Consider the following 15,435-nt stretch of genomic DNA (forward strand, 5'->3'; position numbering starts at 1 on the left):
CCTTTATTGGGTAGATTCACAACATTTTTCAGGCCCGGTTGCAGTTAAAAAGTCTTTGGGGGTCATTTATAAAGTTCACGTAATGCATATTTATTCGCAATATGTTTGTTCTGCCCGTGCCCTTTCCTGAACGCTAAAATCTTGCACTACTGTGCCCGTCTTTCCAGTTTTTGTGATTTCGCATAAAATGTAACAAATGGCCCACAAATGAGACGAGTGTTTGCGTGAGTGCACCCACTGTGCGAGACTGTTGTGCATGAAAGTAGCGTTGAAAGTAACTTAAATTCGCAAATTACAAAACCATTTTGCAAATATTTTCTCTGCCACCAAAGTTGTGGCGTATTTCAAACGCAGAGCGTGCACATAATATTCGCAATTTGCTTTATAAATAAAACCATGCGCAGGGCAAATATATTCATTGTGCAAAGTTAATAAATGACCCCCTTTGACTCTCCCTTCACATTATTTTACTCTTTATTTACTATTGTCCCTACACAGTGGCACTTAGTGATTGCACGAGCAAAACATTTGTACCAGTTGGAACATTAATAACTGCAAACCCTTAGTCATACGCACCAGTCTTCAGGTGGTCACCTGACCAGGAAATGCAACTCCGCTAAGGGCTCTTACACACGGGCGGTTTTACCTGCGCTCCCCTGCGTTGAGCTTTCTTCTATTCAGCAGCAGGGGAGTGCAGGAGTAGACGCACTCAATAATTGTGAAGGGGCTGTAACCATAGACGCATGTAAGAGCCAAACACAGGTGGGACGCAGCATGTTGCATTTCCCCTGCGTTTGGCGCATACATGCATCTGTGGGAGTACAGCCCCATCACAATAATGGAGTGCGTCTACTCCAGGGCAGGTAAAACCGCCCGTGTGTAAGAGCCCTAATACAGCCTTTGGAGGGGCTCATTTTGCCTAAAATATGTATTAAATCACCACAAATCCTGTTGAGGTACAAGAGTTTGCATTTGCAGTTTTCTGCCAACGGGAGCACCAGCCGGGGTATCAGGTAAGTGATCATTACATGGGGGTGCCTAACATTTGGCTCCCTTTAGGGGACCTATTATGGAATCCATGCCAGGGGGCTTTGTAATAATTCATTCTGAGTTTCAGGGAAAGGGTAAACTCTGAGTGACACATATTACAACTATGGAGGGTGATATTGGTGCCAAGCAAGAAGTACGGGGCATAGTTGTGCCAAAGTCCTATATAATACTATAAAGCAGACAGACATGCTATAATAAGTCCTATATAATACTATAAAGCAGACAGACATGCTATAATTAGTCCTATATAATACTATAAAGCAGACAGACATGCTATAATTAGTCCTATATAATACTATAAAGCAGACAGACATGCTATAATAAGTCCTATATAATACTATAAAGCAGACAGACATGCTATAATACTGTAAGTCCTATATAATACTATAAAGCAGACAGACATGCTATAATAAGTCCTATATGCTCCTGGGGATATGTCCGACCCAATCCCTACACTGGGCTTCACAGCTGGTTAATAAAACATGATATAATTACAATTAAATATAAATAGCAGATTTAGACAAACAAATAAAACTCCCAATACACAGCAGGTTCTCTTTGGCTCCTCAGTTTAATGAGTGATATGATATTACACACAACTGCACTCATACATAAGTCAGAACCCCCAGTTCACTGTGCTTAATACAAGACAACGATGTGCGAGTTGCATGGCTTGTACATTCATTGGTGGTCCCTGACCCCTTCTACCTCCTATGTCTTTAACAGATCAGGGGCTAGTGGGTTAAATGACTCTGCACTGGAATCATTATATTAATACTGTGACACAATATGGCATGAACTGAACAGAGCAACAAAGTACTTTGTCACAACAATCTCTTGTTTAAAGGCTGCATTCAATTGGCCACTTCTGCTCCCTCACAGCTAAAAGCAAATTGCCAGACATTTTGCTATTATTGCCTTTAGCTCTTGACCCAGAAGTGCTGCCCCTTCAGGAAGAGCTGATTTAGCACTGGAAACATGTTGGGCAAAAGGCCTACAGATATGTGTAAGAACCACAGCTCTTTGTATGTCATAGACTGGGTTATTCTTATTGGCCCCTAAGGAAGGTGGGACTCACAAAAGCTATGGAAGCAATCCCACTGCCTATTCCATCCCTAATCATTTAAAGGGGGAATAACCCAATCAAGGGAACACAAGCTTTTTTTTTTTTTTTTAACAAATATTACTGGAATTATATTTCCCTGGATTTCATGAAGGTGTTACTGACTAAATCATACCTTTCAGCCTTGCATAAGACTCCATTATTTTCATAGTCTGTACAGAGAGATCCCATAAAACTATGGTACATAGGTATTCCCTGTACTAAGCACAATTCAGCAGGAACAGCCCCCTAAGTTTGCTCATAGTCTGTACAGAGAGATCCCATAAAACTATGGCAGCATAGGTATTCCCCTGTACTAAGCACAATTCAGCAGGAACAGCCCCTAAGTTTGCTCATAGTCTGTACAGAGAGATCCCATAAAACTATGGCAGTGTAGGTATTCCTTGTACTAAGCACAATTAACAGGTTGTTAACTAGTCCTCAAAGATCTGTGCTAAGCCTGGAAACGTGAGGGTATTTAGAAAAGGGAAAGGGTTATTTTCCTCGTGGCACTTTTCGTGGGCTGTGAGATGGGAGCGGCGTGTAAAGGTTTTTTCACAAACAGAACAAGAAAACGTGTCCTCTCCTGTGTGGATTCTCTGATGCTCAATGAAGAGTGAGTGACGTTTGAAACACTTGCCGCAGTCAGAACAGGAGAATGGCTTCTCTCCAGTGTGAGATTTCTGATGCTCAGTGAGGTACGACTGCAGCTTAAACCATTGGCCGCACTCAGTGCAAGTGAATGGTTTCTCCCCCGTGTGAGTTCTCTGGTGCACAACCAGCTGTGAGTTTTGCTTAAAGTGCTTCCCACATTCTGAACAACAAAATGGCTTCTTCCCCAGGTGACTCTTCTGGTGCGCAGTCATATGCGACTTCTGTGTAAAGCACTTGCCACACTCATCGCAGGTGAAGGTGTTCTCTCCCGTGTGAATGCGGTGATGCTCCTTGAGAAGTGAGAAGCGTTTGAAGCATTTGCCACACTCTGAGCAAGTGAACTGCTTGTCTCCCGAGTGCAGTTGCCGATGCAGCTCCAGTTCTGAGCGTTGCACAAAGCTCTCGTCGCATTGCGAGCAAGAGAACGAATTCTTGACGTGAGTCTTACGGTGCAACGACAGCTCACAAAATGTCTTGAAGCATTTCTCACAGTCAGGACAAGAAAATGTCTTTTTACGTTCGTGAGTCTTGTGATGCTTGATCAGGACCGAGCGCCACTTGAATGTTTTCCCACACTCGGAGCAAATGTATGGCTTCTCCCCTGAGTGCGGCTTCTCCCCTGAGTGTGGCTTCTCCCCCGTGTGTGGCTTCTCCCCCGTGTGTGGCTTCTCCCCCGTGTGGTTCTTCTGGTGGAGTAACAGCTGGGTCTTGTGTCTGAAGCATTTGTTGCATTCAGTGCAGGTGAATGGTTTCTCCCCTGTGTGAGTTCTCTGATGCACATTGAGGTCAGTGCACTGGGTAAAACATTTGCCACAGTCGAAACAGGCAAAGGGTTTCTCTTCAGCGTGAGTTCTCTCGTGCCTGAGGAGCTTGCGCTTAGTGGGGAAGCCAGAGTTGCAGAGCTGGCACATGTACATATTGCCCGTGTTCGTATCCATAGCAGCTGGAAATTCCGACTCCTGCGCTGGATCAGAAACAACCACAATTTTGAAATCAGAAGGATCTCCATCTGGACAGTAGTCGGACTCTTCCTTAATGGCATCTGATGGATAATCTGGTGAGGAGCCGCTCTCCATGCTGGACTCATCATCCATGTGATCATTCACTGTAACAATTCTGTAATCAGAAACATCTGCTTCATCCCACCATTCCGGCTCCTCTTTTATCTGCACATGAACATAATTAGCCACAGGGCTGTTACCAAGAGCGGATCCTAGAGCATCACTGTATGGATCAGGTTCCTGCTCCCCGTGGGGATCACTTTTACAGTCTGGACGCTCATGTCTTCCACAAGACTCCTCACTGATGCCATTGTCTGGCTGCTTCATATCTAGATGTTCCTCATCACTGAAACCTCCTCCTTCAGTCTTGGTGCCACTCACTATAAAGCTGCAACTGGATTTTGCTTCCTGCTTGGGGTCAGCGACACTCCTCCTCTTCACACAGAGATGACCTGGAAATGATAAAAGTAAGGGAACCATTCAGCAGCACTTTAACCACCGTACAACCCCCCCCCCCCCACACACACACACTTGTACTGACCCTCCCCCACTCACACAGAATCAAAGTCCCATCCAGCTGCACCTTATCCTCGAATACATTCAGCACAAATTCTGCCCCCCTCCCTCCATACCAGGCCCAGACTGACAATCTCTGGGTTCTGGAAATGACAGAGGGGCTGCAGTAACATGTCATAGTCACTCACTATACTAATCCTCCCTCCCCTCCCCCAATACTATACATTCTGCCCCTCCCCCATACTAATACTCCCTCCCCTCCCCCAATACTATCCACTCTGCCCCTCCCCCATACTAATCCTCCCTCCCCTCCCCCAATACTATACACTCTGCCCCTCCCCCATACTAATCCTCCCTCCCCAATACTATACATTCTGCCCCTCCCCCATACTAATACTCCCTCCCCTCCCCCAATACTATACATTCTGCCCCTCCCCCATACTAATACTCCCTCCCCTCCCCCAATACTATACATTCTGCCCCTCCCCCATACTAATACTCCCTCCCCTCCCCCAATACTATACATTCTGCCCCTCCCCCATACTAATCCTCCCTCCCCAATACTATACATTCTGCCCCTCCCCCATACTAATACTCCCTCCCCTCCCCCAATACTATACATTCTGCCCCTCCCCCATACTAATACTCCCTCCCCTCCCCCAATACTATACATTCTGCCCCTCCCCAATACTATCCACTCTGCCCCAGTACATTACACACAGCCCTCTCCCTGGTGCCCATAGCAAACAATAAGGGAAGTGGCAGAAGCTGATCACGTGGGACAGGCTATTGAGCCCGTACAATTCCCGGGCCAGGTCTCGTGCCCGCGCATTCCCATACACTCTCTCCTCACACTGCGCGTGCCCGGCCTCTTTACAGACACACGAGTCCCATCACACAATAAGCAGAACAATTACTTTTCTTCCCTCTGCCCTCCATTCAGGCGTTTCTCCTGGTCTCAGTTCCAAACTCCTCGCGGGTCACGTGACCGGAACCTTCCCCTCAAACCCTCTGCTTTATCTTCCGGCTTCACTGGTCACGTGAGTGTGACGTTCATCCACTTCCTGTCGCACCAATATAGGGACCCGAGTGCTGTGAGTGAATGATCTCATACAGTGACGGTGTAGGTTTGTAGCACGGGGGAGGGGCGTCCTGTCTGAGGCTGCGGGTCATCACAAGTGGAGGTTAAATTACCCCTTAATTAAGACTGTGGGAGGGGAAATAATAGGCGCTAAGGGATTAAGTGTTGCCGCTATAGAACTACATGTTAATAATTCTGATAATAAGTGAGACAATGAAGCAGCCAATCATTAGGCGGCATTTCCTGGCCACTCCCCCATGTGTAAATACAATACATGTGCCCAGTTGCCCCTAGCAACCAATAAAGACCATCACCCACTGAATGACCAGTAATACCTGCTGGCTCGTTGCTATGGTTACTGGGCACGTGTGTGATTACGTCACTGTGTTATTGTGTCACGTGAGACTGAGGTGCAGTGACTAGAACTCCCCCACACACGGGACACACCAGTCACAAGTGCCCCCATATTTATACACATTCACTGCACATACAGGGGCCCCACACTCACTACCCACGTGTCCTCTATATACTCCCCCCCTGCTCCCACTAATCACTTACTCCTTCCTCTTTCATTCATATACAACTCACCTCTCCCTCACTCACTCTCTCACTCACTGACTGTCTCTTCTCTATACCCTCCCCCCATCTAATGGGAATCTCCCAGGAACCCACTGAGCCAGTGATGGGGAACCAGGATCCAGATCAGCTGCATGAGACAATCCTGACTCTCACACTGGAGATTATCTACCTGCTGACTGGAGAGGTGAGTGGGGCAGTGAGACAGCTGAGTGGAGAGGTGAGTGGGGCAGTGAGACAGCTGACTGGAGAGGTGAGTGGGGCAGTGAGACAGCTGAGTGGAGAGGTGAGTGGGGCAGTGAGACAGCTGAGTGGAGAGGTGAGTGGGGCAATGAGACAGCTGAGTGGAGAGGTGAGTGGGGCAGTGAGACAGCTGAGTGGAGAGGTGAGTGGGGCAGTGAGACAGCTGAGTGGAGAGGTGAGTGGGGCAGTGAGACAGCTGAGTGGAGAGGTGAGTGGGGTAGTGAGACAGCTGAGTGGAGAGGTGAGTGGGGCAGTGAGACAGCTGACTGGAGAGGTGAGTGGGGCAGTGAGACAGCTGAGTGGGAGGTGAGTGGGGCAGTGAGACAGCTGAGTGGAGAGGTGAGTGGCACTGTGAGTGGGGCAGTGAGACAGCTGAGTGGAGAGGTGAGTGGGGCAGTGAGACAGCTGAGTGGAGAGGTGAGTGGGGCAGTGAGACAGCTGAGTGGAGAGGTGAGTGGCACTGTGAGTGGGGCAGTGAGACAGCTGAGTGGAGAGGTGAGTGGGGCAGTGAGACAGCTGAGTGGAGAGGTGAGTGGGGCAATGAGACAGCTGAGTGGAGAGGTGAGTGGGGCAGTGAGACAGCTGAGTGGAGAGGTGAGTGGGGCAGTGAGACAGCTGAGTGGAGAGGTGAGTGGGGCAGTGAGACAGCTGAGTGGAGAGGTGAGTGGGGCAGTGAGACAGCTGAGTGGAGAGGTGAGTGGGGTAGTGAGACAGCTGAGTGGAGAGGTGAGTGGGGCAGTGAGACAGCTGAGTGGAGAGGTGAGTGGGGCAGCGAGACAGCTGAGTGGAGAGGTGAGTGAGACAGCTGAGTGGAGAGGTGAGTGGGGCAGTGAGACAGCTGAGTGGAGAGGTGAGTGGGGCAATGAGACAGCTGAGTGGAGAGGTGAGTGGGGCAGTGAGACAGCTGAGTGGAGAGGTGAGTGGGGCAGTGAGACAGCTGAGTGGAGAGGTGAGTGGGGCAGTGAGACAGCTGAGTGGAGAGGTGAGTGGGGTAGTGAGACAGCTGAGTGGAGAGGTGAGTGGGGCAGTGAGACAGCTGAGTGGAGAGGTGAGTGGGGCAGCGAGACAGCTGAGTGGAGAGGTGAGTGAGACAGCTGAGTGGAGAGGTGAGTGGGGCAGTGAGACAGCTGAGTGGAGAGGTGAGTGGGGCAATGAGACAGCTGAGTGGAGAGGTGAGTGGGGCAGTGAGACAGCTGAGTGGAGAGGTGAGTGGGGCAGTGAGACAGCTGAGTGGAGAGGTGAGTGGGGCAGTGAGACAGCTGAGTGGAGAGGTGAGTGGGGCAGTGAGACAGCTGAGTGGAGAGGTGAGTGGGGTAGTGAGACAGCTGAGTGGAGAGGTGAGTGGGGCAGTGAGACAGCTGAGTGGAGAGGTGAGTGGGGCAGCGAGACAGCTGAGTGGAGAGGTGAGTGAGACAGCTGAGTGGAGAGGTGAGTGGGGCAGTGAGACAGCTGAGTGGAGAGGTGAGTGGGGCAATGAGACAGCTGAGTGGAGAGGTGAGTGGGGCAGTGAGACAGCTGAGTGGAGAGGTGAGTGGGGCAGTGAGACAGCTGACTGGAGAGGTGAGTGGGGCAGTGAGACAGCTGAGTGGAGAGGTGAGTGGGGCAGTGAGACAGCTGACTGGAGAGGTGAGTGGGGCAGTGAGACAGCTGAGTGGAGAGGTGAGTGGGGCAGTGAGACAGCTGAGTGGAGAGTGAGTGGGGCAGTGAGACAGCTGAGTGGAGAGGTGAGTGGGGCAGTGAAACAGCTGAGTGGAGAGTGAGTGGGGCAGTGAGACAGCTGAGTGGAGAGGTGAGTGGGGCAGTGAGACAGCTGAGTGGAGAGGTGAGTGGGGCAGTGAGAGCTGAGTGGAGAGGTGAGTGGGGCAGTGAGACAGCTGAGTGGAGAGGTGAGTGGGGCATTGAGACAGCTGAGTGGAGAGGTAAGTGGGGCAGTGAGACAGCTGAGTGGAGAGGTGAGTGGGGCAGTGAGACAGTTGAGTGGAGAGGTGAGTGGGGCAGTGAGAGCTGAGTGGAGAGGTGAGTGGGACAGTGAGACAGCTGAGTGGAGAGGTGAGTGGGGCAGTGAGGCAGCTGAGTGGAGAGGTGAGTGGGGCAGTGAGACAGCTGAGTGGAGAGGTGAGTGGGCAGTGACAGTTGAGTGGAGAGGTGAGTGGGGCAGTGAGACAGCTGAGTGGAGAGGTGAGTGGGGCAGTGAAACAGCTGAGTGGAGAGGTGAGTGGGCAGTGAGACAGTTGAGTGGAGAGGTGAGTGGGGCAGTGAGAGCTGAGTGGAGAGGTGAGTGGGACAGTGAGACAGCTGAGTGGAGAGGTGAGTGGGGCAGTGAGACAGCTGAGTGGAGAGGTGAGTGGGGCAGTGAGACAGCTGAGTGGAGAGGTGAGTGGGCAGTGACAGTTGAGTGGAGAGGTGAGTGGGGCAGTGAGACAGCTGAGTGGAGAGGTGAGTGGGGCAGTGAAACAGCTGAGTGGAGAGGTGAGTGGGCAGTGAGACAGTTGAGTGGAGAGGTGAGTGGGGCAGTGAGAAAGCTGAGTGGAGAGGTGAGTGGGCAGTGAGACAGTTGAGTGGAGAGGTGAGTGGGGCAGTGAGACAGCTGAGTGGAGAGGTGAGTGGGGCAGTGAGACAGCTGAGTGGAGAGGTGAGTGGGGCAGTGAGACAGCTGAGTGGAGTGGTGAGTGGGGCAGTGAGACAGTTGAGTGGAGAGGTGAGTGGGGCAGTGAGACAGCTTAGTGGAGAGGTGAGTGGGGCAGTGAGACAGCTGAGTGGGGAGGTGAGTGGGCAGTGAGACAGTTGAGTGGAGAGGTGAGTGTCAGTGTGAGTGGGGCAGTGAGACAGCTGAGTGGAGAGGTGAGTGAGACAGCTGAGTGGAGAGGTGAGTGTCAGTGTGAGTGGGGCAGTGAGACAGCTGAGTGGGGAGGGTGAGCAGTAGAGGGGTCCCTAATCATCTCCCCAATATACAGGGCTACAGTGTTACAAAGAAGTCAGGTGATGACATGCCCCTCCCACAGAGCTGCACTGACTGTATGTTGGGAGGAGCCTGCAGGCACCATGTGACCAGCCCAACGGTGGCCCCTCCCCCTGGCTCCGTCATACAGAAGGAAAATGCCAAGAAGATCCTGGAACTGATGTCCAACATCATCCAGCTGCTGACTGGAGAGGTGGGTACAGCAGCCCCCCAATAATCCCTTGTTGCTTAGTAACAGTGTATGATAATCCCTTTCTCTGGCTGGGGGTGACTGTGCCATTGTGTGTGCCAGGTTGCCATAAGGTGTGAGGACGTCTCCCTCTATTTCTCCTTGGAGGAGTGGCAGTATTTAAAGGGGAACAAGAGCCGTTACAGGGAAGTGATAAAGGAGAACTGGGAGCAGCTCCGCCCACTGGGTGAGTAATGTTTGTTGCAGTACTTAGTAATAATCCAATTAGAAGGGTTGGTAGCCCTGATATTATATATTCTAGTAGCAGATGTAGTGGCCGTTGGGCAATGATGTGGATGCAGCAGCCTCAGCTTCTCCTAGTGCATTATATTATATGTATTATTATATGTAATGACATTGTTGTGAATCGGAGCCATAGAATGCACAGGGTTAATTTGCTACACAGGGGACTGTGGGTGCAGCTGGGGGAGCCCCTTATCTAGAGCAGAGCTGTCAGTCACATTAATACTGATCATTGGAAACAATTAACCTTCTGATGAACCTTATATAGAGGGTTACTGCAAATACACAGACTCAATATTAATACTTCTAATGATGATACAAATACAAAATAATGTGGAGTAGAATTTAATGATAAAAATATCAATGATCTCATTCTCGTATTTCTATCAGGTTGTGAATGGGATGTGGGGGCAGATGTGCGCAATGCAAATAAACCAGACAAGACTGAGGCAGAAGAAGCAGATTCCTGGGGAGAAGGAAACCCCCCAAACCCTGACATTTCCCCAACTGATCCCCAAACACTGACCAACTGTATCTCTCATGGGATTAAGGAGGAATCATGGGAAGAGGAAGAACATTGTGAGTGGAACACTGATCCCCCTACAGAACAGATCCAGGGCACAGACCCCCCTACTGACACTGTGGGCTCCCACCTGAATATCAGCCAATCAGATAATCCTAGTGATATTAAGGTGCAACTGACTTCATGGGAAGAAGGTGAAGGTTCTGATTGGAATATAAGTCTGGCGACAGAAGAGTTCCAGGGGTCAGATCCAGCTGCTGATATTATGGGATTATCAGGAAACTTTATGTCGGATGGAATGAAAGTGGAAAGAGTCTCATGGGAGGAGTCAGATTGTAGCACTGATCCCCTTACAGAACAGATACAGGGAACAGCTACTGGTATTGATTGTCCCAGCCCATGTGGCAGTGTTTCAGAGCCGGGTGTCTGTGAGAGTGTCAGTGAGTGCAGTGAGAGTGTCAGTGAGAATGTCAGTGAGAATGTCCGTGAGAGTGTCAGTGAGAGTGTCAGTGAGAGTGTCAGTGAGAGTGTCAGTGAGAGTGTCAGGCAGGAGGAGTATAGCTGCACTGAGTGCCATGAGTGTTTCATTAGTAACAAAGAACTTGTGCGGCACCAGAGAACTCAGACAGGGGAGAAACCATTTCCATGCTCTGAGTGTGGGAAAAGCTTTACTCATCGCTGGTATCTGAATGTTCATCGCAGGATCCACACAGCGGAGAAACCTTATTCCTGCTCTGAATGCGGCAAATGCTTTGGACATGGCTCTCTGCTCAAGGCGCATGTTAAATTGCACTCGGTGAAACCATTCTCCTGCTCAGTGTGCGGCAAATGCTTTGTGCGACATGTGCAGCTCCTGGATCATTCTAGAACACACACTGAAGAGAAACCCTTCTCCTGCTCTGAATGTGGCAAGTGCTTTACCCAACGCTCGTACCTCAATATCCATCACAAGATGCACACGGGGGAGAAACCATTCACTTGCTCGCAGTGCGGGAAGTGCTTTGTGCTGCAGAGAGATCTCAACACACACATCAAAGTCCACACGGGCGTCAAGTCGCTCTCTTGTTCCGAGTGTGGCAAGTGCTTTAGGTTCCAGAGCGACCTCAATATCCATTTCCGGAGTCACACAGGGGAGAAACCGTTTCCCTGCTCCCAATGTGGGAAATGCTTTACCCGCCGCTCGTTTCTTGTTCGCCACCAGAAAGTTCACTCGGGAGAAATCACCTTCTCTTGTTCTTACTGCAGGAAAAGTTTCCCACAATCCTCACTACTGGCTGAGCACCAGCAAAGCCACCTGGGCAACAAGGACTTGACCTGCTCTGTGTGTGGCAAGTGCTTTGGCTTCCACAGCCGCCTGAATAAACACCTCAAGTCTCACACGGGGAACCAGCCGTTCTCTTGCTCTGAGTGCGGCAAAGGCTTCTGGTTCTCAAGCGAACTCAGTGCTCATCTCAGAACTCACACGAGGTTAAGCTTCTTCTTCTCTCAGCAGTAAAGCAAAACCAAACTGTTGCTTTTGGAAGAAAGGAAGGAGGCACCGCTGCACTAGTAACAGGAACAAATAGCCGCCCTGTATTTAAGGACAAAAGTGACTTTTCCAGCATTTTAATTGCACCTTATACCCACGCACAGTACTAAGCTCCCATGGTGCTAAAATGCACCCCATTATTTCCTTACAGTACTGCAGTGCTACAGGGGAGCATGTAAAGTCAGGTGAGGCAAAAGGGGTGCTTGTATGTAAAGATAGAAGGTCTGGGCAGAAGCAGAGGTGCAGCCCAGGAGCGTATACAGTACACAAATAGAACAAACTGCAGGCATATACTTCTATATACTTCTGTATGGCAGGGCCAGTAAAAATAGGCATTTCACACACCTACCCCAGCACCCTCTCTCCCGCCTGTACCCTAAAACATGTGAGCCAGCCCTGCTCAGGGTACCGGCAGGAGAGAGGGTGCTGGGGTGGGGACAGCTGCAAGGCAATCAAAGGACTAACTAATTCACTTTTAGTATGATGTAAAGAATGCTATTCTGAGACAATTTGCAATTGGTCTTCATTTTTTTATTTGCAGTTTTTGAAGTCTATTCAGCCTGAATTCAAGACAAGGGGATTGAACTAAAACACCCTTGTTACCAATAGCAGCACTTTAATCTCAAGTGCCAGTGCAGACCACACACCCAGCTCTGATCCCCAATACTCTTGAGTTATTGCCTGATCCAGAAATGCACCCCAATTCTCAGTTTCTGATTTTGTGCAAATACTACTTCTCCTTTTTGATTGTAAGCTCTGGTGGGGAGGGCCTCTTTCCCTCCTGTATCAGTATATAATGTGTCTGTGGGATGAATACGCCCACCTTTGGGCACTAATAACTATAATAATATTGTCTCTGTGTTTCCCTAAGCTGAGTGGCATTAAATGCATTAGCATCAGTACAAAACTCTTTAGGGTGCCAAGAATTGCTGTGTATGAACCTCAACCTTTCTGTGCAAACACAGTGTAGAGGAAACATTGTTCAGTACCCAAGGCAAGTGCCCGCTGCCCGGCAGTTAGTGGCGCACACACAGGAAGGGGAGGAGAGACAAGGAGCTAGTATTGAGAGGTTATTGGATTTGGGCAATAAAACTGCAATAATAATAATAATATTTGCACCCCAGATAGAGGCCCGGCTTTGTTCTTAAAGCAGGAGCAGTTGTTTAAAGGGCTTACAAGTGACCTCAGGGAACTGCTGATCTGTCTCTACGCCCTCTATTGTAGTTTTATTCACCGTTTTTACAAATACTGCAGCTCTAACTGTAACAGGAAAAGATCACCTGACCAGAAATACTGCAGCTCTAACTGTAACAGGAAGAGATCACCTGACCAGAAATACTGCAGCTCTAACTGTAACAGGAAGAGATCACCTGACCAGAAGTACTGCAGCTCTAACTGTAACAGGAAGAGATCACCTGACCAGAAGTACTGCAGCTCTAACTGTAACAGGAAGAGATCACCTGACCAGAAGTACTGCAGCTCTAACTGTAACAGGAAGAGATCACCTGACCAGAAATACTGCAGCTCTAACTGTAACAGGAAGAAGTGTGGAAGCAAAAGACACAACTCTGTCTGTTGATTGGCTCATGTGACCTAACATGTATAGTTTGTTTGTGTGCACCGTGAATCATACAATCCCAGGGGGTGGCCCTTATTTTTTAAAATGGCAGTTTTCTATTTATGATTACCCAATGGCACATACTACTAGAAAAGTATATTATTATGAAAATGGTTTATTTACATGAAGCTGGGTTTTACACATGAGCTGTTTTATGCAGAGACCTACATTGTTTGGGGGTATAGTTTTCCTTTAAGCACAGCTCCAAATTTTCAGACAGCCAATAAAGACCCCCTTTTAACCGCCAGCCCAGGTCACACTATATCAAATGCAAAAAAAAACCAAAAACTTTTAAGGGCTTAAAGGATCACATTTCCATAAAAACAAAGAAGTGCTACACAAACACTCTCACCACTTTTTGTGGTCGGGTGCCGTCCGTGACTCTGTCTGCCCAGGTCTGATTAATGTACAAGAAAATATTTCAGCAGCACTCAGATTGTGGTGAAAAAAGTGTAAATGTATTTGTGCCTCAAGCTAAGCAACGTTTCGAGCTTATCCAGCCCTTTATCAAGCTTACAAAACGTGTAACAAACAATCCTTACAGGTATACTGAATCAGGTCTCGGGCCAAAATCAGTTAATAGTGCTGCTCCAGCAGAATTCTGCACTGAAATCCATTCCTCAAAAGAGCAAACAGATTTTTTTATATTCAATTTTGAAATCTGACATGGGGCTAGACATATTGTCAATTTCCCAGCTGCCCCTGGTCATGTGACTTGTGCTCTGATAAACGTCAATCACTCTTTACTGCTGTACTGCAAGTTGGAGTGATATCACCCCCCCCAGCAGCCAAACAACAGAACAATGGGAAGGTAACCAGATAGCAGCTCCCTAACACAAGATAACAGCTGCCTGGTAGATCTAAGAACAGCACTCAACAGTAAAATCCATGTCCCACTGAGACACATTCAGTTACATTGAGAAGGAAAAACAGCAGCCTGCCAGAAAGCATTTCTCTACTAAAGTGCAGGCACAAGTCACATGACCAGGGGCAGCTGAAAAACATCGCTTAGCTTGAGGCACAAATACATCAACACTTTTTTCATCACAATCTGAGTGCTGCTGAAATATTTTCTTGTATATTTCAGTTTGCCTTTCCATACTATGCAGCACCACCACCACTCATTAAGAGGGGGGATATCTTTTGACATTATATCGTTCAGCCATACTCAGCCTCTTGAGAAGCTCAGTTATCAGGCCTGGAATGCTTTGAGAAGTCCTGGAAATTGCTCCACAAGGCTGTCTTGTAAATCCGACCTTCTGAAATCTGTGTTTTTTGTCTAACGACGTAGCCATTACCCTGGTAGAATGAGCTTTGATAGAAACCATAGGGGAATATCCTGCCACTTCACAGAATAATTGCATAGTATCCAGACTCCACCTGCCAATCATAAATTTAGAAGCTTTAAGCCTTTTTAGCCCTTTAGCAAAAGATACAAGGAAACATTCCCGAAAGAGTTTGTTTTCAATAAATAATACTTAAAGGAGAAGGAAAGGTCTTTTAACTTGGGGTGCCAAAAGTAAGCCACCCTCAAGTGATCACATGTACTTACCGGAAACCCCGGGCCAGTGATCCTATCAAAAGAAAACTGCACTAACGGGATTCTTCCAGCGAGCACCACGGATCTATTGCCTTCCTCCTTTCTTCAAAAAGTTCAGCTTTTTGTGCTACTGCGCATGCTTAGCCGCAGAAGACGATCGCTCCGTAGTGCTCACTGGAACAACCCCCGGTCAATCCAGTTTTTTTCTGATAGAAGCACCGGACAGGTTTCAGGTAAGTACAAGCAATCACTTGGGGGTGCCTAACTTTTGTCACTCCCATGTTAGAAGACTTTTCCTTCTCCTTTAATACTTCTGGTCACATCCAGAAAATTAAGCCACTCTTCCTCCTCAGTTGCTGGGTTTGGAATATAGAGGGCAAAGTAATTTCTTGATTATGCCACTTTACAATACAAAAAGTGCAAGTAAGGCTTCTCTATAGATCATGCACCAAGTTCTCCTACCCTACTGGCTGAAGTGACGGCAACAGAAGATATTTCTGATGTGGCTGAATAATTGTAGATATTCCTCCTTTAAATCCAAGGTGGCCATATATGATCTCCTCGGTCTAGAA

General features: G+C 48.5%; 2 protein-coding genes across 4 annotated transcripts; one reads left to right on the plus strand and one right to left on the minus strand.

Moving 5' to 3' along the window:
* Positions 1-1,602: 1,602 nt before the first annotated feature.
* Positions 1,603-5,375, minus strand: LOC108716064 (gastrula zinc finger protein XlCGF26.1-like). Its single transcript, XM_018262185.2, has 2 exons — positions 5,241-5,375; positions 1,603-4,259 (listed from the first exon to the last, which is right to left on the minus strand). Exons 1-2 carry the CDS (start codon positions 5,260-5,262, stop codon positions 2,587-2,589), a joined length of 1,695 nt encoding a protein of 564 aa, XP_018117674.1. The 5' UTR covers positions 5,263-5,375; the 3' UTR covers positions 1,603-2,586.
* On the plus strand, positions 5,365-12,211 carry LOC108716070 (gastrula zinc finger protein XlCGF26.1-like). Of its 3 annotated transcripts, none has more exons than XM_041563674.1 (6): positions 5,365-5,417; positions 6,069-6,167; positions 9,178-9,375; positions 9,475-9,598; positions 10,045-10,599; positions 10,705-12,211. In XM_041563674.1, exons 2-6 carry the CDS (start codon positions 6,087-6,089, stop codon positions 11,670-11,672), a joined length of 1,926 nt encoding a protein of 641 aa, XP_041419608.1. In that variant the 5' UTR covers positions 5,365-5,417; positions 6,069-6,086; the 3' UTR covers positions 11,673-12,211. The 3 variants fall into 3 exon arrangements, with proteins under 3 accessions (XP_041419608.1, XP_041419609.1, XP_041419607.1); XM_041563673.1 differs by having other exon boundaries at positions 5,411-5,446; XM_041563675.1 differs by lacking the exon at positions 9,178-9,375 and having other exon boundaries at positions 5,383-5,446.
* The last annotated feature ends 3,224 nt before the right edge of the window (positions 12,212-15,435 follow it).

Source organism: Xenopus laevis, chromosome 5L (genome assembly GCF_017654675.1).
Source record: "Xenopus laevis strain J_2021 chromosome 5L, Xenopus_laevis_v10.1, whole genome shotgun sequence".
NCBI lineage: Eukaryota > Metazoa > Chordata > Amphibia > Anura > Pipidae > Xenopus > Xenopus laevis.

What these genes read in the sequence shown, in the direction of transcription:
- LOC108716064 (XM_018262185.2), bottom strand. Translation starts at nt 5,262, where the DNA reads ATGGAGGGCAGAGGGAAGAAAA. An exon ending in GGAGGGCAGAGGGAAGAAAA is followed by an intron (nt 4,260 to 5,240) that starts GTAATTGTTCTG and finishes TATCATTTCCAG; the next exon opens with GTCATCTCTGTGTGAAGAGG.
- LOC108716070 (XM_041563673.1), top strand. Translation starts at nt 5,426, where the DNA reads ATGATCTCATACAGTGACGGT. An exon ending in GGAGCAGCTCCGCCCACTGG is followed by an intron (nt 9,599 to 10,044) that starts GTGAGTAATGTT and finishes TATTTCTATCAG; the next exon opens with GTTGTGAATGGGATGTGGGG. An exon ending in TGGCAGTGTTTCAGAGCCGG is followed by an intron (nt 10,600 to 10,704) that starts GTGTCTGTGAGA and finishes GTGTCAGTGAGA; the next exon opens with GTGTCAGTGAGAGTGTCAGG.